Below are 21,646 nucleotides of genomic sequence, written 5' to 3' on the forward strand. Positions count from 1 at the left end.
CTAAAGCGTCTAGTGTCCGAATCTCCCTGACATATCATAGTTTGTTAAATTGAGCTAAATGGTAGTAATAGATTTACATAGGGAAAATAAATTGTGTTGAGAATAGTAAAGCCTTTAGCTTTGTGTAAAACTTGCTGCTGTCAGCTGAGGGCCGGGACTTGAATGTTCTCTTCCATATATTGCTTTGTGAATTGACGTGGCTAAAATGTCACTTTGTCACAGATAAATTTTTATCTTTAGGCGTTCTGGATTTAAATGCTGAACCAAGGTACCCCCTTAGAGATTCACCTTTGTGTTAGTTTTTTCCCACTCTGAACTTCCTCTCCCAGGAATAAGCAGAATCCTGCTTGGTTCTCATTATATTCTACCTAGTAAGAGTTCAGTAGTAGAATGAACTAGGAAGTATTATTTTATTACTTTATGGTATTCATCAAGTGGTAGGAATAGTAGGAGGCTCTGGCTGATGCCTAGAGCACTCTTATTACTGCCATCTGTTGAGAACAGGTGAAACAAAAAATAATTCTTTCCCTTCATCTTTGTCTAGAATACAACAAAAATAATWTATTACAGACATATGACATATTCTAAATTTAGGGAATTGGTARGAAAACAGACTTTTGTATGAAAAGAAATGCAGGGATTTAAATTAGGAGTTGCTGGAAAAGGAACATGTTTTTGTGATAATGCTGTCAATTTAAGTTCTGTTAAAAAGCAGATGTTTTGAACAATCTGTGTTTACGATATGTTGAGGTCAGTGTCTAAAACATCTCTATTTTGAGAAAAGTAAAACTAGACTTCAGTTGGAAGCATGCAAATAAAACTCTCTGTTCCTCTCAAGTCTTTCCACTGCTTTATTACTGTGTCTAGTGTTCATTTTTGGGATTTTCTCTCCGTTTATTTGCACTATATGAGTTTGTAGAAAAATTCTCAAAAATAATGCTTTTATCACTAGTCAGAAGTTTGTCCATTGATGTTTGTCTTCTGTGGTGTTGTATTAATCTAGTCATGTGGCAATCATATATGTAGGATTTTGTGTGCCTTATTGAGAGAGTTTCATTTGTATAACTGTCAGTAAGACTTCACAACGTGACATAAAACTCTTTGAAGTCCTTGCWATTCATTTTTTGTTTGYTTGACTGGAKGAACAGTTAGAGTTCAGAATGAATAAATGTCTGTCAAAGCCTCTTTCTTTTTCATTGCTGGGCAGACCATGTCCGGGGTATTATAGAAGAGTCTGAAAAGGAAAGATTGAGATTTTATTCAGTGGTCTGTGGACTAATTCTTAGTAACACTGTGAATACTCCACTTTTCCTCCCCCTTTCAAACTGAAAAATCTGTTTTTTTCTTGGCTCTGACCTTGTATGATTTCTGTGTTCTGTGTAATGGTTGCTTTCTTTGAGATGGTTTTTCCTGTACTGTAAGGAGCGTGTATTTAAGTGCAGAGATGTAAGGCCAGTAGAATAGCTCACAGAATCTGACTAAATGGGAAAAAGTAAAAAATGGCATTAAAGTGGTTCTGCTAAAACATTCATCAACTATACTTTAATATAGTTGATGAATGTTTTAGGAACACTTGAGCAATACTTTAAAAATAACTAGGAAGCTTATCCAAGAATCCTTTTTTTAATAGTAAAATGTTCTGATATTTTTCCTTGGTTTATAATGTAAGAGTGAGAGATTTTTAAGAATACATGTCTACGAAGTCTGCATTAGGTGCTTTGCTGATGAGTACTATAAAGTAATAAAATAAATGTGCCTTTGTACTGCCCATAAAATGTGAAGGAAGAGTTGTGCTGTTCAATTTGACATTCATTAATTAAGGAGAAAATTCAAATTTCAGTGCTCTAGATCTTCTATTTGTTTACCCAATTTAGGAAGGGAAGGCATTCTTTGTGAACCTCTCTAATAGAGAGATAATGTGTGAGCACAAGTAACAAATGTTGTTTTRTTATTTCAGTACTGAATCAATTCACACTTGAGTTATGCTATTAAAGGTTTAAATACTATGTGTTGTCCAACTCAGCCCTTTTTAAAATACCTTCTGAATGCCTATAGCGGTTTTTTTAGGATGTGAGTTGATGTAATGTTTCAGAATAATTCTMTTGACTGTTCCATTGTTAGAACTTGAGTTCTGTGTACCAGGAGTAATGGAATACTCTTTGTGTTTAGATGAAGAAGATGATTTTGTCAATAAAAGGATTTCCCTGAAACCGAAGGAGAATGGGACATCTGGGGTTGGTTGCCCAGGAACAAATGCTGTGAAAAAAGATGATGTAAAACCACAAGCTAAAAGCAAACCCCTCTCTCCAGTGAAATACACTTCCACCTCTGCACTTGATTACTTTGGGACAAAGAGTGTCCAACGGTCAGAAAAGAAACTGGTAGCAAGTAAAAGGAAAGAGGTGAGTACTGAGGATGTTCCTTTAGGCTGCTCATGTGTCTGATGGCAGATCAGAATGGGCAGTTTAATGACTGCAAGGAAGCACTTAACTGCTGGTCCGACTTCCTGTTACTTAGTAATGCTTACTGAGGTGGAAGGTCAGCTCTGATGATGCATTTGTGCATGTCAAGTCCTCAAATACAAGTTTGGAGTAGCATTTCCATGTTAGATAAGAGAGCACAAACTTGAAGGTAGTATATTTTCTTTATGGCCTCTTCTCAAGTGAAATAGAGATTTGAAATTCATTAAGTTTTYTGAGGTCAGTGAGAAGAAGGGATAGCTTATATTTGTGGGTGGAGGGCAGACAGGAGAGGAAGAGGGTTGTTTTCCCAAGCTTTGTGGCACACATATTCATGGAATGACAAAGCACCAAGTAAAGTATGGAGGAATTTAAAAATTCTCTGTGTAGTTACTGATTTATTTTTCAAGTGGGCCAACTGTGACAGCTTCAGAGATGTTCAGCATTGTTTGAAGAATTGAGATATTTATATTATAGCATGGTCTTGTTTTGAATAATAAAATCTCTTGAAAATAGCCTTATTTAATAGTGTTTAGTTTAGAGAGCTGGAAATTATATGTTGCATGTCTCATTCACARTCCTGTTCTAGAAGCATACAGAAGGAATCTGTACATATTAAATTATTACAATTGACATAGTAATGGGGTAACTGAATGRTTGGTCTTTTTTTCTTAAATGTAGCCTTCACAAAGCAGAGACAGCACCCTGGATGATGAGGCCATTGCTAGGCAACTACAGCTTGAAGAAGATTCAGAGGTAAAATCTCCACCAATTTAATATTCTATATCAAGAGCTGTTTGTTTAACTTAAAGTGATTTTTCCTTAAGAAATTAAGATGTACTTTCCAGGGGTGTTATAAATAAGTGTAATAAAGTTCATCAATATGTGCAAGCATGGTCACACAGTTATTTTTATAGGCATTATTTCAGTTATGTAAATAGAATACATCACTTAATTTATTTTCTCTCTATCCAGACTTTGTTTTTGCAGCTGATGTGCCTATAATAATCCTGCTTTTCACACTGAATTCACTTTCTGCKTCCTCATGTTTTGATGGTGTTTGGGTWTTTATTTCTTTCTCTGGAGTGAAAAATTAAGTCATTGCCATCCATGATCTGTTTCACTTGTCTTCTGAATTTTCTTGTAAGGGTCATTGATATTTTTCTCAATTATATGTCATAAACTTTCCTGTTTGAATCAGTACCTTTTCCATATGAGGGACAGGTGCACTTATACATATTTATTTGCTTTTGGGAAAATCTGGTTTCTCACATATATTTGTGGGAATTTGAAATTGTACAGACAAATCTATACCTCTGAAGGCAAAGATGAGAGTAAATGAATCCAACTTTAATCTATTAAAAATTAAACAGTCTCTTCTCTTGTTGAAACAATGGTCAGTATTTCTTGGAGATAATGCGCACTGTTCAGGAATGGAAAAGGTTTTCCCCAAGCTACCGTATTGGACAGGAAACCAAAAGATCCGTTACCACTGGAGATGTCACGTTTATGTTATTGAGTGAAATAAAAATGAAACCAAACTGAGTTTGGTGGGGWTTTTTGCAATTAATAAATAACTTTCACAGATGTTATGTGCACTATTTGTTCTTACTGGTTCTTCTGTCAGAGAAAATCAGCTGTATGAGTATAAATAATAGAAAGTTAAAGTATACTTTCTTTCCTAAAGTAAATAGAACTGACTGTAAGAGCAGGGCAACGGGCAGTAGTTAAATTCTCCAAAATGGACAGAATTTCWTTTTATATGTATTTTGCTAATAGCAAATGAGAATAAAACATTCATTCTGGAGACATCATAATTTTTAACAGGCATTRTTATTGTCCCATACTTGTCTTTTGGGACTGTTTTTGATAAAGCCAACAGGTTATATCTTGTTGAAGGCTGTTTTGAGGTGCTGCCTTCAARGCTTGACTGTTTAAAAGAAAAGGGACACAACAATCAAAAATATGAACAAAAAGCTCCTTTGAAAACATATAGGCATAGTAATCTTTCTAGTGCAACAAATCCATTTTTCTCACTAAATTTTAACTAGTCTTACCTGCTAGGGGGATGAAGTAATTCTTCAGTGCTATTTCCAGAAATTTATTTGTCTCTGGTAGGATGCCCTTTTTCTAGCTATGTGCTCACCTAGAGTTTTTAAAAGATGTTCTAGAGTTAGAACTTGTTAGGCATGAGCCTAAACATCTTTTTTTCTTTCAGCTGGAGAGACAGCTGCATGAAGATGAGGAATTTGCTAGAACTCTGGCCATGTTGGATGAAACACCACAGAAGAAAAAGGTTTGAATTCTTTTTAAACTTTAGCTTTTAGGAATTGAATTGCTGGAATTGTTCTTACTTAGATGCCTTTGTGTTGAGACTTCCATACAAATGCATTAAAAACAGCAAAAAGGTGTTTTCATGGAAATAGCACACTCACCTTTTTTATACCTCCTGGCTTTTCCTCACCCAGTAAAGGGTGTCCTGCCTAATCCGACACTGTGTGCTGCATGCCTCTGTTGGAATGATGTTTTAAGTTCTAGTCACAATTGAGTGAAATGTGTTGCTGTCTCCCAGTGGTAGCTTGGGACACACATCCCTGACTTCGSCATTGTGTGTTTATTTAGGCTCGGAGAGATACAGAAGGAGAGCAAACAGTACTGGACACCACCAGCAGCCCTAACATGGCAGCAGGATATAAGCAGTCAGGAAGAGGTAGGACACAGAATCTGAAAAGCATTGCACTGATTTGTAATATTAATGAGATACATTTTTATAYATAAACTCTTGTCCCTCTGCCTCCCTTCAAGTGACAGCAACAGATTCAACCAATGCAGCCAGGAATTACTCAGCAAAGCCACAGACTAAATCTGAACAGTCAAAAGGCTCTCATTTATCCCCACAATCATCTGATGGTAAAACAGCAAGAGGGGCGTCTGATACAACTTCGCCTTCGAAACGTGGCTCTAGGCTTGGGTCTCTGAAACAAAAGGAAGAGATTGCTCAAAATTCACTATCAAGAGAAAAAGCAGCTTCAGGGAAAGAAGAGAAGACAACACCAAAGAAGGAGAAAGTTTCTCCCAAGAAGTCTGAGGTAGGAGCCGTCACAATTAATTTAGATGTCTTGGTGGAGTTTGCAGGAAAATAGTTTTCATTTATTACAGGTGTCACTGTTGTAACTTGGTACTTTGAGTGCCCTGGGCAGTTTTTAAGGATTTGTATTCTGGCAAGGCTGTGAGTTCCTTCTTTACAGCAGTTGTAAAACTGTGAGGAAGAAATTAGCTGGAAAAGTGTAAATTAAATACATAAAGGACCTGAGGTTCTCTAAAGTGTACAGGTACACTGCAAAATCAGTTCTGTGCTCTTCCATGATTAACTTCTCTACAAAAATCTCAGAATGCAGRAATTCCAATGCTTAGAGTGAAAACTTACTGTCTATGTGAATGTGATGACCCTGAGGATCTGTTCTCTGGTTAGAGTGATAGGTGGCATTGTTCTGGGGTTAWATTTCTATACCTAGTCTCCTATTTTTTCTTATTATTGATACATTATGTAGGAATATAATTTGGTTTTATTTTATCTGAATCAGTAACTGTATTTGTTGAACACTGGTTGTTACTTGCAACATTAAAATGCACTTATTAATCATAGTGTATGACATATCCCATTTTGTAATTGTTGTAATTAGAAGGGAGAGTTTGCTCTCCTCCTTTTGAGATGCRTTCTTAACAGTTTGCTGACTGAGAAACTTAAGTGTCTCTTAAAAGTATTCCTACTTTTATGTAAGTGTAGATCTCAAATTAAATAGGATGTGAATTTAAAGTGACAATTTATGCATTAAGTGACTATGTACATGTGCAATAGATGAATCTGCAGAAACTTGACAATTAACAATGGGTACATATGTTTTAAACTCTTAGGTTTTTTAAATATTTTTAAAAGAAACAAGAAAAAATACCTTAAAACACAAGCAACAAAAGCAAAGCAAGCTTCAGAATTGCATATAAATAGATAAAAAACAAGCATTAAAACTTGCTTTTCCTTTGGTGCATGAAATTGTTTCATATTGTGATACTTGGGTTTATTTTGCTGTTTTTATATATGTAATATATATATTAAATTTTTTCCCTTCTTCTGACCCAGTCTATAAGTCCTGAGGACTCKGAAAAGAAGCGAAACAATTACCAGGCTTACCGAAGCTTCCTTAATCGTGAGGGTCCAAAAGCACTGGGTTCCAAAGAGATACCTCAGGTAAGTTTGGCTACAGGAGGATTCTATAAATAATGTGGAGTGTTTCATAGACTTCCTGCTGTAAGTGGTTTAACAGGTATTGACTAAACTGTTCAAAGACTGGTTTTTTTTTTTCAGTAAGAAGCATGTGTTGGAAAAACCTGAATTGTAGTGCAAAGCAGTGACTAAATGTAAGGAATTGTACCCAAGAATTATATTCAGARCTTGGTTTAGGGAGTCATGATGATCAAAAGCAGTTACTGGTCTTAAGAGTTCAAGATTGCTGTCACTCATTTGACTGACATGCTGCACTTGAAGCACAGAGTGCTGCAAGTATGATCAGTCAGGTAAACAAAGTGTGAAGTTTTGTTGGCAGGTATTCCATTAATGGCTTTTGGACTTTCAGAACTATTACCCAGCTAGGTATGATTAGTCCTATTTTTAAAGTTTCACAGGGTACTTGACATGGTAGAGGCTTAAAAAAGCTGTCGGTGAAGAGCTATTTGGTAGAATTGCATTAGTAATGGCATTTTCTGCAATGCTCTGGTTTTCAGGGTGCTGAAAACTGCTTGGAAGGGCTGACATTTGTAATTACGGGTGTTCTGGAGTGTATTGAAAGAGATGAGGCCAAGTCTCTGATTGAACGTTACGGGGGAAAAGTAACGGGCAATGTCAGCAAGAAGACAAATTACCTGGTGTTGGGACGAGACTGCGGCCAGGCCAAACGTGAGAAGGTGAGCCTGTTCSTGTGCTGGCTGAAGGCAAAGTGAGACTGAATTGTTCCTGTCTTAACTGGTAATTTCCAGTATCCATGCCTCAGCATGTGTTTAAAATGAAAGGTTGCTGAGTGGTTGATGGCTTTGTTTTGTTTCTGCTTCTGGTCATACATATATATTCATATATATATATATATATATATATATATATATATATATATATATATATGTATATTCATATATATATCTATATTCATATATATATATATATATATAATTATTCTTGTTGTGTTCCTACTCATAGTTTTCACTGGAAAACACTTTGAAATGCATTCTGTAACTCCTAAAATAACTTGACTTTACATTTAAATCTTTCTTTTGCTCCAGGCATCAACTTTAGGTACAAAAATTATTGATGAGGATGGTCTGTTTGATCTTATTCGAACTATGCCAGGCAAGAAGTCCAAATATGAGCTGGCAGCTGAAACAGAGGTATGTTTATAATAAACTTTGGGGATTTGGTTTGTTTTGCTTTGGTTTGTTTTTACTTGAAAGGAATTTATCTTCTGTTCCAATAATAGTAACACTACAATCATCAGTTTGACTTTCTAGGTTAAAGGTATTGAAAGTGAAAATTTTATGTTTGTGCTTAAGACAAACTGCTTTGGAGCTATAGGTTGCTTTCCCACTCCGACATTATTCTGCATTTTAGATACCTGGCAGAGTGGGTGCTTGCATCTYGCTTAGATGTATCCGGTTCAAGCAATGAGTATTTGTATATTGTTTGAAATAAGTAATTGTGACTGATACAGACAGGCCTAGTTTAAAACTGTAATGTAAATATGGGACAACTGTATGTAAATTATGTGCATACATAACACATCTTGTCTTTATATGGTACTTGAACSAAGAACATTAAAGCTGATTTTTTCAGGCAATACCGAAAAAGAGGTAACAAGTTTTTTGTGCACATTYAAATTTAGTTTGTAGTGGCTGATAAAATGGTAATACATCTCTGTTAGCTGTAGCATGTGGTGCATTCAGTACCACTGTTGTTCTGGTACTTCTGATAGGGCTAGACATGACTTATTTATGTGAAGATCCTATTAGTGTCCTAATAAAGAACAACTTTGTTTGCTGATCACTTTCACTCCATTTGAATAGTTTTTGATTAAACAACTTCTGCAAGTGTTGTTTYGCAAGAGCTTCATGGGTGTCTGTCCCATGTGTTTCAACCTAATACTCCTCAGTTTAGTGTTGTATAATGATACCTCAGGCTTCATGAGTAAGGAGACTGCTGTTGGAATGACCAGAACACTTCCTGCCTCTTTTCTGTGGGTTGTGCTATAGAGCCCAGTGACACTGTGTTCAGCAGTGCTTTMTTTCTCAGAGAGTATTTCTCTATCTGCTCTTGAAGTTTTTTTAATCAATGTATAAGCTTTGTCACTTTCTAAGCACTCCTSTAATTTGTGTAAGTAAACATGCTGGTTTTTTTACCATATTTTTTTCTTTAATTTCTTTTTAACTTTCTTGATTTTATTTTCTTAAGGCAAAGAAAATGGAAGCAAGACCTAAAAAGTCACCACAGAAAGCTGAAGCTGGAAAAAGGAATTTTAGCCCCTGCAAAAGGGAAGCTAATAATAAGAAATACAAGTCTACTCCAGAAAAAGAAGATACTGTGAGTTCTGTCAAGAAGGAAACCGCTGCTGTTCGAAAGCTTACRGACTTTAAACGTCAGACTGCAGTGGAGAAAGAATCCCCAAAACCTAAGGGGAACTTGGTTTCAGAGGTTAATGAAGATGGATCAGAGAGATTGCTRTGGGTAGATAAATACAAGCCTGTATCGCTTAAGGCAGTTATTGGACAGCAGGGTGAGCAAAGCTGCGCCAATAAACTGCTTCGATGGCTCAGAAATTGGCACAGGAATACCTTGGAAGATGGACAAGGTGACTGGCCTGGTTAACTTTTTCTCTGTGTTCTTCCATRCTAATCACACTGGTTGGTTCCCTGGACCAGTGAGGGCCTTGGTGGYAGCAGAACAACTTTAGAAATTGGGAATAAGGCTACAGTTGGATGAATTTTTAGCAGCAGTTGAGCCTGGGGTTTTTTTGTGAAGTAGTTGTTCATTTACTACCCACCTCCCCACCTCAAAAAAGAGCATAAAAATGTGTCTCAAGGGTTTGGTTTTTTTTTTTTTCACAAGTCCTAGATTTCATATTTACAAAAGAAACCAAAATAACTAGCAGTGATGTATCTAAAATGGCCTTTTTAGGTGAGGCTATTGATTTCTTCCTCAGCAAAAGGAGTTAGGCACTGCCAGTGGTGAAGATACAGGGTAACAGCAGGTCTAAAGGGCTTCTGTCATGCATGGGGATTAATTGTCAAGCTCTTGGCTGTGGCAAGTAGTGCATGTGTCAAGTAGACTATCATCCCATAGACAGGTTTTTCTGTGTTTAAAATAGGGTTTTAGGTCTGCCACAGTAAATAGTAGGGGTTTTGTATTGGTGTGTTTGGAGTTTGGTTTAGTTTTTTTGTGGTGGTGTTTTGGTTTTTTGTGTGTATGATATGGCTGTGAAGAAATTGCTGAAAAAGTTGTATTACATTAGTAGCATTTTTGGGTACTTTTCAGTTTAAAATCACTGCAAATCATAAACTGTAAGTTGGTTGAAGCTTCTTTTTCCCAAGTGGTTAGTATGCAGCTTGTGTATGCATCTTTTGATGTTCCTATGGGGCCTTAAATGAGAGAAAATCCCAGTGATGCTTGATATCTTTAGAAGCATGCAGTTTGTTTTATAATTACATACCTAGGTAAAACATTTTTTTTTTTTTTTATAGCAAAACCCAATAAAAGTGGAAGCAAAGATGATGGGGCAGGTTTTAAAGCAGCATTACTTTCTGGTCCACCTGGAGTTGGTAAAACTACTACAGCTGCTTTGGTTTGTAAGGTGAGTTCATAGTAAAGGTTGTTCCCAGCACTTTTTTGTTACATATTAATTCTGTATCTGGATACAGATACAGTGTCCAGGTGGGAATGTTGTAAATGACSGGGGTCTGCTCTCAGCCAAGTTTCACCTGCTCAGAATGGAGTTACAGGTGAAAATATGTGGCTGTTTAGATACCTTGGTCAGGTCTGAGTGAGAATGTACCAATGGGTGTCTGTGTTTCTTTCTGYTACATTGTGAGAAAGCATATCACAGTATGTTGAACAGTTGGAAACGGTTTCCCAAAATTGTGAGCGTTCAGCACCAGTTCTGCAAGTGGGAGGATATTTGCACTAAATTTAGTGGGAGTCAAATTCTGGCAAACTTTTGGAAAGTCTAAGGTCRTGGTTTTTATGCATCTAATAAAGGGAACTTTCCTAGATTTATTCTGAATTGAAATACTACTTTAAGATGAGAGAAATTGATAGGGCTATGTGTCCATTTCTGTATCTGAATTTAGAAATTGGTTGTATAGCCTATACAACTCTAAATCCTCTTCTTCCTCCCCCCACTGCATGCCTTTAGAGCTTTGTGCCAACAATTAACAAAGTTAATGCCACACCTAGAACTAGACTTTCAGAAAAGATGAATCTGCTGTCTTGGGCTCATTTCTGTTTCTGGTTTCCAACCTGGCTTTCTCTCAGCTGCCCCAGAACTCTGCAGAGCATTTTTCTGTGCACCGCAGGAAATGCCATCAAAACAGACCGGGGCTGTGTGGGCTCAGTGCTGTGCTCTGGCTGCCTCTGGCAGGAGAGTTTGCTGGTAAAGGAGCAACTGGGTTAAGTTGTGTCAGGGATTGACTGGAGTGTGAGTGCTGCTGGGGGAACCATGTGTTTCCTATTGGTTAAATAGTTAACCTGCAGCTTTCAGAACCATGTGGTATCTTTCTTTGTTATACAGCTGGAAATACCATGGARCTTAGCCAGCCTTGGCTCAGAGCTCTGTTTCTGTTCCTTCTGGCAGTTTTGTTAATCTTCCAGAACTTAATGTGCCACTGACTCCAGTGCTTCCCCTGCCCCCTCARTTAAAACAAAACCAAAACCAACCAACCAAAAAAATCAAACAAAAAACCAAACAAAAACCCAAACCCAACAAATAAACACCACAGAAAGAAAAACAAAACCAAAAAGAATCTCTTGGGCTTATCTGTTCCATGCATGGTTATAAATATTTTTTAATTGCTAGAGAAAAGGAGTACAAGGGGAGAAAGGAATCAAAGCTGTATGATATTTCACTGATCTGTGTTCTCACTTTCCATGGTTTATGTGTTTGGACCAGGAACTGGGGTACAGCTACGTGGAGCTGAATGCCAGTGACACTCGCAGCAAGAACAGCCTAAAGGAAGTAGTTGCTGAATCACTTAACAACACCAGCATCAAAGACTTCTGTTCTGGTGCGTCTGTTGTTAGAAGGAGGATTTTTGTGGTATGAAAAGTCTGGTTACAGGAGGGACAGAGCTTCCKTATTACACAACAGTGTTAGGAATTTACTGTGCTTGTCAGGTGGAGAGATCTGGCTCTAATAGGGATGGGTTCACGTAGTAAGCTGTTATATTTCTTCTTCAATTTACAATTAAATCCTGTAGATCCTAGAATGAGTTGTTAATCTGCACAAACAACTTGAGAACTCTGCAGTTGCTCCTCTGGTCCATGGGACTTGTTTCTAAGATGACATGAGGTTATAGTCTGATCTGTGAACATCAATTCATGTGGTCAAGTGGCAGAGCCATCACCTCAGTTGCCTAGGATGGGGTTACCTTACTTATAAAGCATTGGGTAAAACTGAACAAGACTCCCTTATTCCCATCTCATTTTCTTATCCATATTCATTTTCAGGCGCATCCTCATCAGTTAGCGGGAAACATGTGTTGATCATGGATGAAGTGGATGGKATGGCAGGCAATGAAGACAGAGGAGGGATTCAGGTGAAGCCACTGTAGTTCCTGGCTGATGCCATTGCCAAAAGTGCACACCATATATAGCATAAAATATTCAAGCTACTCTACTATCCTTAACTCATGGTCCCTAAAAAAAAACTACAGAGTACAGTCTGATGTGTTTTAGAAGCCTGTCTTTGTGTAAGAATTGTGCACTGGTAGCAGGGGAAAAAGGGCACTTGGGTAGAAGAAGCTTGGAGTGATGGACTTGGATGTGTGCACTTTAGGATAAATGTACCTGTTCCAAAGTCTCTCTAAGGTGACATCTGCCTGCAGTGGGAGGTTCATAATCTGCTGGGACTGTTGCTCTTCTGCATAGGGAGTAACACTAAGGAACTAATGTGTGGTATAGGCAGCAGTGTCCCTTGTTCTCTTCAGTAGCTCCACTTACAGCTTCTGAAGATTTCCTATGGACATATATAGTGCTTTGACAGTAAGAGGCATAGAGATCTTCAGCTCAGATGCAGACATTTTCATTGCAGGAATATGAAACKGGACTGAATTTCACCTTCATTACAGCTGACAAAGTATGTTCTGTCAAGCCTAAAAATGACAAAGCCTCAGGGTTGAGCTCTCTGAGGAGGAATGAGCTGATCTTTTTTGCTTTCTGCTGCTTCATTCTCTGTGGCAGGGTGCAGCCTGAAGGCTGTGTGTTCACTCTGGGCATAAGTCAGGTCAAACTGGCTTTTGGAGAAATGAGTCTGGATGGAGACTAAATGGAGAAATTGCAGGTGGACAGCGCTGGGCTATTGGTCTATTGCTACTTGAAGAATGATCCAAACATGATTACTGAAAGTGGGCAGTGGAAGTGGATAGGCAGCAGGTCACTTGCAGCTGAATAGATCAGCAAGTGACAAAAGTAGGCAAGGGGGCTAGGTTTGCACTGTGTAGAAATGTGATTACAGCAGGAGTTCTATAGACTTGGCACCTGTCAAGGATCTGCTTTAAGGCAGGGACTAATGCTGGTTGATATGATATTTTAATCATTTCTATTACCTAGGTTATCTGATGTAACTGTGGCATGTTTAAATTACAGGAGTTGATTGGTTTGATTCGACACACAAAGATTCCCATCATTTGTATGTGCAATGATCGCAACCATCCTAAAATGCGGTCCTTAGTCCACTACTGTTTGGATCTTCGTTTTCAGAGACCTCGTCTAGAGCAGATTAAGGTACGCAGGCTGTAGCTTTATGGAGTGCACTGAATTACTAACAGTGACTTTAGTTTTCATTAGAAAAAAATGTTTATTCAGAATTGATCCATTAAATGGTGTATCTATCTCAGTGAGTAACTGTTTTTCAGACTGAGTTATCCTAAGTTTTTCTTCTCAAAGCCTTTTGGATTTTAGATGTCTGTCTTTAAAATATATCCAAAATGGGTTTTTGTAAGTGAACAATCTCTTTTTTACTCTAATGGTAAATTATGCTTAAAGTTCATGAGAGAAAATTTTACCCATATGTGCTTTAAAAATTTAGAAAAATATGTAGTGCTCTTTCATAAATGTCAGTGTGTTCTGCAGGGTGAAGAATTCATAGGAATTCTCTAGTGACAGTTTCTCATTTGTGATTACAGGGTGCCATGATGTCCATTGCATTTAAAGAAGGTTTAAAAATTCCCCCACCTGCTATGCAAGAAATAATCCTGGCAGCAAATCAGGACATCAGACAGGTCAGTACCCATTCAGCATCAGTGATCATTCACATAGCAGATCATGTATATTGACTTTCAAGTATTTGAACACTTTTTATGTATGAAGATCAGGCTGTTTGTGCTTGAATCTTCTATTTAAATTATGCTACCATTATTATGCTACCAAATTGTAAATTTTGTTCTTTAGGTTTTACATAATCTTAATATGTGGTGTGCAAAAGATAAATCATTGACTTATGATGAGGCTAAAACAGATGCCAGCAGAGCCAAAAAGGACATCAAACTGGTAAGTGTCAGATAATGGATTGGCTTTTACTGTCGTATTGTGATAYAAACACTGGGCTGTAGAAGCATCTTTTGAACTGAGGAACTGAACTAAAGCTGAGATGCCAAGAGCTATCACATTTGCCACAAATAGTTGAAGAGTAGTAAATCAAGGGCTGAGTATATATTTTGGTGTTGTGGTCTCTTATGTAAGATGCAATTATTAAGCTCATATTTCTCATCCTGTGTCTTCTGTTCAGGAGATAATTCTCTTTATATCAAAAGTAAACCACAGTTCTTCAAACTGGTAAAGTTCTATGATGGAGATACTGAATGTGGAGCTTGTGCTGCTGAGTTGAGATGCTCCTGGGTACTAATTCTGTTGATACTGTGTGGTGTCTTACCCTTTACTGACTGACTTCCTGAAATATCATTTGTTTAGGGTCCTTTTGATGTTGTCCGGAAGGTTTTCGCTACTGGTGAGGAGGCTGCTCGTATGTCTCTTATAGACAAATCAGATCTTTTCTTCCATGATTATTCCCTAGCACCTCTCTTTGTCCAAGAGAACTATGTGCATGTCAAACCAGTTGCTGCTGGGTGAGTTACTCCAAACCCTAAACTGACATAGATTTCAGTCTACTTTTACTCCCTAACACAAAAGACTATCTGGGCATCTCTGCTTTGTAACAGTCAACTTTGTTTTTTTCCAGAGGTAATTTAAAAAAGCACTTGATGCTCTTGAGTAGAGCAGCTGATAGTATATGTGATGGTGATATAGTGGACAAGCAGATTCGTAGCAAGCAGAACTGGAATCTTCTTCCAACACAGGTGAGCACTTGACATTCATTTTATGGTTTAAYGGGTGTCCAGTATTACAAGATGGATCTGTGGAAATTGGTGTTGCATATAATTGTATGACCTGTATAGTTCATACTTCATGTAGTATTCTTTGTTCTGCTGGTGATCAGAAGAGTTTTCCATATCCATATTGCTGCGCCCATGCTGCAACATGAAACAAAGTCTTCTGAAACTTTGAAAAGTTGGACGCTGTCAGGAAGCATAGGAGCACATGGTGTGTATCGCTTGTGTAGTCACAAGCCTACTCCGTGCTTCCTCTCACCAGGGCAGGATTTCTCCCAAAGCACACAGATCTGAAGCTTTGTCCTTGTACTACTTTCAATACTCACTGAAACACTRACAAGACTTTTGCTTAAAGAATTCTGACTGGCATCAGAGGATGCATTGTAGGTGAAGTTGGAAAGCACCTCTGGAGGTCATCTGGTTCATCCCCCTGCTCAGTACAGGTGCACAGAGCTGAATTGCTTAGCAACAGAGCTAGCTCTCTTGATGTAGATTTGTAGTATTCTTTGGAAATGTCTCCTTCACCATGTTTGTGTGTTGGAGATAACAGCACTTGTTTGTGTGAAGTCAGCTATTTGACTGCACTGTGAACTGGACAGGAAAAATGGACAGGTTTGGCGTTTTTTCATGGCTTTTGAAACTCAGATAATTTTACAGACATTTTAGAACATAATAACAAATAGGGTCATACAAGAGGTGAAGCTGTAACCCCGAAGGGACTGAACAGAAACAAGCAGTTGAGAATTCTCTTAAAATGAGCTGTTTTCACTGTGGCCCTGTGCTGACTTCCCCACTTCCCTGGGGACAGTGTAGTGCAGGGCAGTGTGTCATGGTGTCCATGAGACTTGCGCTGCAATTTGGGTTTGGTATGTGTGTTACTTTTTCAGGCTATTTATGCAAGCGTTCTGCCAGGAGAGCTGATGAGAGGTTACATGTCCCAGTTTCCTGTCTTTCCCAGTTGGCTGGGGAAATTTTCATCCACAGGCAAACATGATCGTATCATTCAAGAGCTGGCAATGCACATGAGTCTCAGGTAGTACTGACATTCCTCTGACACCATCCTTCCTTGTGCAGTTCATTACCTACYATGAATTCCTTGCTGTGCTTGGTGCAAACAAGTGACACATTCATATTTCTGTGAATGTGCTCCTGTGTTGTTGGTAACACTTTTCTCAGTGCATGATCTGAACAACAGTAAAACTGGAAATATTTGCACTGGCTATCCCTAGTGCAGGTATGGCAAAAGGAATGGCAAAGTACAATTTGCAGTTTACTCTTAGGACAGCTGATTGTCAATTTGCTGAGGGCCTCCTTACCTGCTTACTTGTTCTTGTCTTTAGAAGTCAGTGGTGGTTGTTGGACAGATTTACTTACTGAATACTTTATTTTCATTTTGACAAAGAACCCAGACATGCAAGAGGACAGTGAATATGGAATATTTGTCATATTTGCGGGATGCACTTGTCCAGCCCTTGAAAGACTTTGGAGCAGATGGTGTACAACAAGCTATAGCATTCATGGACTCTTACTGCTTGATGAAAGAAGATGTTGAAAATATCATGGAAATAAGCACATGGGGAGGCAAACCTAGTCCTTTCTCAAAACTGGATTCCAAGGTAAAATTCACCAGTGAATTGTTTAATTTTCTTGCATATCTAAAAGAAATCCTAGAGTAATAGCTATGGTATGGATGCGCTTTGGAAAAGCTGAAGCTGGTGCACCTGCTTATTAGGGCTGTAATTGATAGTAGGCTTTGTGAATCAGCTGTCAAACATACCACTAAAAGTTCAGGGGTAAGTTCTAAAATATAATCAGGCTGTGCTTCACTCAGGAGTCTTATACCTTTTGCTCCTGGGAGAAAGGATTACTGGGAGTCAGTTGTGTCTTGGATATAGAAGCGGAACACAAGAAGGACAGAAGAAGCAGGTACCTTTCCAGAAACAAGCTCTGGCTGTGAGCTGTCTGTCCTTCTGGCACAGTCCTGCCTTTCTTACCCTCCTGTGAAGGAGGAGGGATACACAGCCACCTGTGTTACAGACTGGGCCCTGGATTCAGAGGCTGCTTTGCAGGGTGCACCTTTCACAGTCCTGTTAGAACTGCCAGATCTGGGATTCTTCATGTGCTGTTCCTCCAGTGTCCAGTTACTCCACTCCACTGGTTGGGACCCTCACCTGGTACAAGGTGATGTTGAGCACAAGTTGCTGTTACAAACTAGGTAGATGTGATCCGAACCATGATCTCCCTCATCCAGGTTAGCTGCTCAGGGAAAGAAGAAACTAAACCATGCTACTAGGGGTGTTTAGACGCTGCTCAGTTTGGCAGGTGCACAGTGCTGCTGGAGGGGGCTCTGGTGTGACTTGGATTAGGTGGCAGTAGAACAACAGTGCTGAAATTACTGTAGGCCTAAGCAAGAAGCATCTGAAGATGCACACTCTATTAAATAGAGGATTATGTGGGACTCATTTAAAATGAGCCTTCACCATATCGCTCCTTAATGCTTTCTGTGTCCTTTTGAGAGTGTCCTCTCCTACACAGCTTTCCAAAGGAAAGTTGGTGTGAAATCTCTAGATAGGTTGGTTAGCTAACAGTCTACAGTTCCTGAACTGATGCTCAGTTTCCTTCCTTCCACCTTGACAGGTCAAAGCAGCTTTTACACGAGCCTACAACAAAGAGGCACATCTGGCTCCATATTCACTTAGTTCTGTTAAGGCATCTAAAAGGCAATCGGGATCTGCAGGGACCTTAGACCTGAGTGAAGACTTCAGTGTGGAAGAGATCCAATCTGATGAGGATGAGCAAGATGCTGTTAACAGTGATGCAATGATTAAGGTGATTTAGTTTCCTCAGTATTAAACCATCCCACTGCAGTGTTGGGGCTTTTTTTTTTTTAGTTACCTTTCTGTGACTTTTAACATCATGTGAATTAATTAAGAAAAAAAACAGAGTAGGTAATATATAATCTCTCAACTTCTAAATTTTTAACTTATGGTCATGCGGAAAAGTCTAAGTTACTTCCACCCATTGTCTTATGTTGGACCAAAGTGAGACATCACTCTAAACCTGACATCCAATTCCAAAACTTAGTAATATTTTAAGTGTTGGTGACGATGGTGCCAGTAGCAAGGAGTAGCCACAGGCCTGTGCCTGCAGTTACCAGAGATAGTAACTCTAGTAATACCCTCTGTGCTATCACCAAATAGGTAACTGTGGTCACCCCTTAAGACTGAATATTGTAGTCTGTGCTTTCCATGGCATTTAGTGACTTCACACCCAAAAGGGGAGGGAAAAAGATGGATTTTTCCTTAGCATTGACAACATTTTGCCTTAACTTTTGTTAGGTTGCAGCTGGATTTTAAACTGTCTGTATCTTTCTGTTTGTAGCAAAAAAAGGCGAAGTCTTCCAGGGTGACAAAAAGAGAGAAAAATGAAGAAACAACAAAAAAAGAAGGGAAAAGAAAAGAGAAAACCAGACATTTAGACTAAAATCTTGCTTTGGACACAGCTTTGCTTATCTAACTTCTGGCAGGAACATGAAACAGATCCAGTGCTGCAGCTGGGAAAGTAGAACCAGTGCGTTGAAAATGCTCCTCTTATAGAGGTGCTGTAGCTCCTGTGCTCTCACACAAGGCCCTGCTGTGCTTACTCTTGACATGGTAATGTTACATTTTACRTGTTACAAGCTATAACTACCCTTGTGCAACAGACACCAGGTGCATGAACATGCTGAAAGTGTCATGCTTAGTTACCTGGCATTTCTGCTGAGTCTTCCTAGGACTTCACTGCTTTTTTTTTTTTTATATTAATTCCTTGACAGTATGTTGTGAAGTCTTGTAAATAGTACATGATGTGAAAATCCCATACGTAAATGGCCTATTTGTACATTATAGAAATTAAGCGGTATATAAAATTACAATAAAACATTTCATAGGACTCTTTTAAAGCTTTGGTTAAGTTCATGGARTGTTCTGTCTCCCTCCTTTCTTCCAGTTTTGTGTTTCCTTCATGTGCATTATGTGGCATTCCTCTTGTTCAGTTAGACCCACCAAAAAACAGTGAGGGATGTAGTTCCAAAACCTAAGTAGCCTGTACTTGTGTGAGTTATGTCTTTAATCAAAACCAGAAAGGAATATTTAAAGAGTAAGAAATGTTTAATTGAAAATAGTCATAACAGTTCAGAACTGATACTGAAAAAGAGAACAGTAAGAAGGTGGTTTTTCTTCTTGCCATTCACATAACAAAGATGGCCCCATAGTTTGTCTTTGGTGCAGATAAAATGAAGATTTTGTTTGTAAGAATTATCAATCAGTTTTATTACTACAATAAACCAAAGTACAAAATTTATCAAAAGCTAAATAGTTACAGATATCACAAAATAGAAGTGACATGGTTGTTATTAGGCCTTTGTGGGGAAAAGATGTGTAATGTAGTGATAGAGTTCTCCTTGCTGCTTGCCAGCCAGCACAAGCAGTTCTGAAAATAAACAGAGGGGGTTAGTCATATCCTGAGAGTCACTGGGCTATCAGATTAGGAAAAATAAAACCAATTAAAACTCCCCCAAAAGAAGTTTCATGCATTACCCTGACCTACAGCTGGGTTTTTGCATAAGGTGTTTTGCACTAGTAAATATGCCTTGAAATRTTAGCATTATTAAGCAACATTGTTAACTCATTTGCAGTTACCATTTTTTAAAAAAGGCTGAAGTCCTGGATCTAAGTGTGTGGTATAGACAGAGTCATGCTCTCATTCTTTGCAGTATTAATATTCAGGCCAATACTTGTTGCTGTTATCCTGAGAGAGATTCTGCTAAATAGGCAAGTTAAGATCATGTTCCTTCCAGTTGTACCACCCTAACCCCCCCTCTACACACTGATCTGTAGAAGTTTGGATGATGCTGAGACCTTCAAACTGTTCCCTGTACTACTAAAGCACACCTGGTGTTCAGGAACATGTTCCAAACCAGAACATCTTGTGGATGTTAGCATTGTCATTGTCAATTTAACAACCAGGTTAGCTGCAGTAGCAAAACCTACTGGTATTTGTATGCCTGASGGCAAATAGGTGATAGAACTGGGTCTCAGTTATCTGAGGCATTGATGCAGGCTGCCAGTTAAGATCCTTTGCTGGGAGACACTCCCCGTGTCTTCTAGAGTAAGCCGTTAACTGAAAAGTACAGACTGTAGCACATACCTGAATTTATTGGTCCTCATCTTCTAGTTTGAGGTACTCTGTGCAATCACTTATTTTCATAAGATCAACAATGTTAATCCTTTCAGAACACATGGGGCACACGTTTTCAGTCTGTAACATGCTGTTTTAAAGGAAGGGTAACTGGTCAAAAGCTAATTCTACCATTTTTCAAAGGAAGCTGGGCCTGAGGCACAAAGCCTGGAGCAGAGTTCTGACCAGTGCTATGTAAGAAATGCAGGACAGAGCAACAGCTGCTTCTGTCTACATGGAGCAAAGGTTGATTTGTTTTCACATTTGAGAACTACCACCACACCAGGAAGGCTGCTGCAGCATTTAAACATATAACAAAGGTAGCAGCCTCTTAAGAGTTCCGGCCATTGGAACAATCCATGTGTCATCCAATGAACTATCCAGTCCCATTGTCACAGAAGAGTATCAGGGACAAGAGCTTATTGCTGTCTTACTCTGTACCCAATTCTGTACATTTTGTTTGTTTTGGTGATTGCTGGTGTGCCTGTGCTCCTGCCCTGCCCCCATATCAGGTCTTCTTCCTGGACAGAGCTGCGAACTTACACAAGCTCACCACCAATTTTCATTACTCTTTCTGTTGGAGCTCTGCATCAGTGGCCAAATTCTGTATTTTATATAATTTTGGTCAACTCTGAAGCAATGTTTTATGTCTCAGGTGCAAYTACCAAGTAAGGAGAATTCCTCTTCTATCCAGCCCAGTTGTTGCATGTTTTTAATACTAAATGAAAAACCATTTTGCTGCTAAAATACAAACAAACATTGTAGATAAATATTCCAACTTACTTTTTGAATTCTGAGTAGAGGGCGGGAAAGTCACAGTGCGGGCAAACTGTCCAGTCATCACGTACCATGTGCCGACCCTACACACAAAATCTGCAGGTAATTAAGGGGCAAGTGCTGCCCTAGTACAGTAAGCATTTACTTTTGGACCTGTTATTGTGGAAAAGTCTCAGCAACTGAGTTCTAAGATCTTGAATTAAAAACCCCATAATAGGGTTACTGTAGTTCAATTACTGTGTAAATTCTGTAATAGAAAAAGAGTGCTCAAAGAGATAAGGAGTTATCATTTGCATTCCTCTTTTAAAAATGGAAATTAAAACAAGTATTGAATTACAATGCTTAGAATTCTTTTAGTTTGGCAATTCTGGAATGCTATCTGTAGATCTGTATCCAGAGCTGTACCTACATCTGGGATTTTTGGTGTTGTGTATGACATACCAAAAATGATCCCAAAGCAACGGCACATTCAACGCTCAGGTTTRTGAGCCTGCCTGGCCTTTGCCTCTTTAATCTACATTTTCTCTTTTTTGGTACAGTTTACTAATTTGATACAA

At 38.6% G+C, this 21,646-nt stretch overlaps 2 protein-coding genes across 2 annotated transcripts in view; one reads left to right on the forward strand and one right to left on the reverse strand.

Annotated features, from left to right (window-relative positions):
* Window positions 1-19,088, forward strand: part of RFC1 (replication factor C subunit 1) — a 35,167-nt gene extending 16,079 nt beyond the window's left edge. Inside the window, exons 5-25 of the mRNA XM_057371751.1 lie at window positions 2,170-2,402; window positions 3,141-3,215; window positions 4,678-4,755; window positions 5,082-5,169; window positions 5,265-5,548; window positions 6,598-6,705; window positions 7,239-7,418; window positions 7,788-7,892; window positions 8,950-9,346; window positions 10,236-10,345; window positions 11,660-11,774; window positions 12,217-12,305; window positions 13,354-13,491; window positions 13,893-13,988; window positions 14,158-14,256; window positions 14,677-14,831; window positions 14,945-15,062; window positions 15,983-16,128; window positions 16,498-16,711; window positions 17,733-17,924; window positions 18,477-19,088. Coding sequence (XP_057227734.1) covers window positions 2,170-2,402; window positions 3,141-3,215; window positions 4,678-4,755; window positions 5,082-5,169; window positions 5,265-5,548; window positions 6,598-6,705; window positions 7,239-7,418; window positions 7,788-7,892; window positions 8,950-9,346; window positions 10,236-10,345; window positions 11,660-11,774; window positions 12,217-12,305; window positions 13,354-13,491; window positions 13,893-13,988; window positions 14,158-14,256; window positions 14,677-14,831; window positions 14,945-15,062; window positions 15,983-16,128; window positions 16,498-16,711; window positions 17,733-17,924; window positions 18,477-18,578 — 3,122 coding nt within the window. The 3' untranslated portion in view covers window positions 18,579-19,088. The remainder of the gene's footprint in view (window positions 1-2,169; window positions 2,403-3,140; window positions 3,216-4,677; window positions 4,756-5,081; window positions 5,170-5,264; window positions 5,549-6,597; window positions 6,706-7,238; window positions 7,419-7,787; window positions 7,893-8,949; window positions 9,347-10,235; window positions 10,346-11,659; window positions 11,775-12,216; window positions 12,306-13,353; window positions 13,492-13,892; window positions 13,989-14,157; window positions 14,257-14,676; window positions 14,832-14,944; window positions 15,063-15,982; window positions 16,129-16,497; window positions 16,712-17,732; window positions 17,925-18,476) is intronic.
* A 167-nt stretch (window positions 19,089-19,255) lies between these two features.
* Window positions 19,256-21,646, reverse strand: part of WDR19 (WD repeat domain 19) — a 37,973-nt gene continuing 35,582 nt past the window's right edge. Inside the window, exons 35-37 of the mRNA XM_057371804.1 lie at window positions 21,096-21,172; window positions 20,283-20,403; window positions 19,256-19,565 (exon numbers count right to left, since the gene is read on the reverse strand). Of these exons, the coding sequence (XP_057227787.1) occupies window positions 20,289-20,403; window positions 21,096-21,172 (192 nt within the window). The 3' untranslated portion in view covers window positions 19,256-19,565; window positions 20,283-20,288. The remainder of the gene's footprint in view (window positions 19,566-20,282; window positions 20,404-21,095; window positions 21,173-21,646) is intronic.

The sequence above is a fragment of the Malurus melanocephalus genome, unplaced genomic scaffold, assembly GCF_030028575.1.
Source record: "Malurus melanocephalus ecotype Western Australia unplaced genomic scaffold, MMel_1.1 scaffold_157, whole genome shotgun sequence".
Taxonomy (NCBI): Eukaryota; Metazoa; Chordata; class Aves; order Passeriformes; family Maluridae; genus Malurus; species Malurus melanocephalus.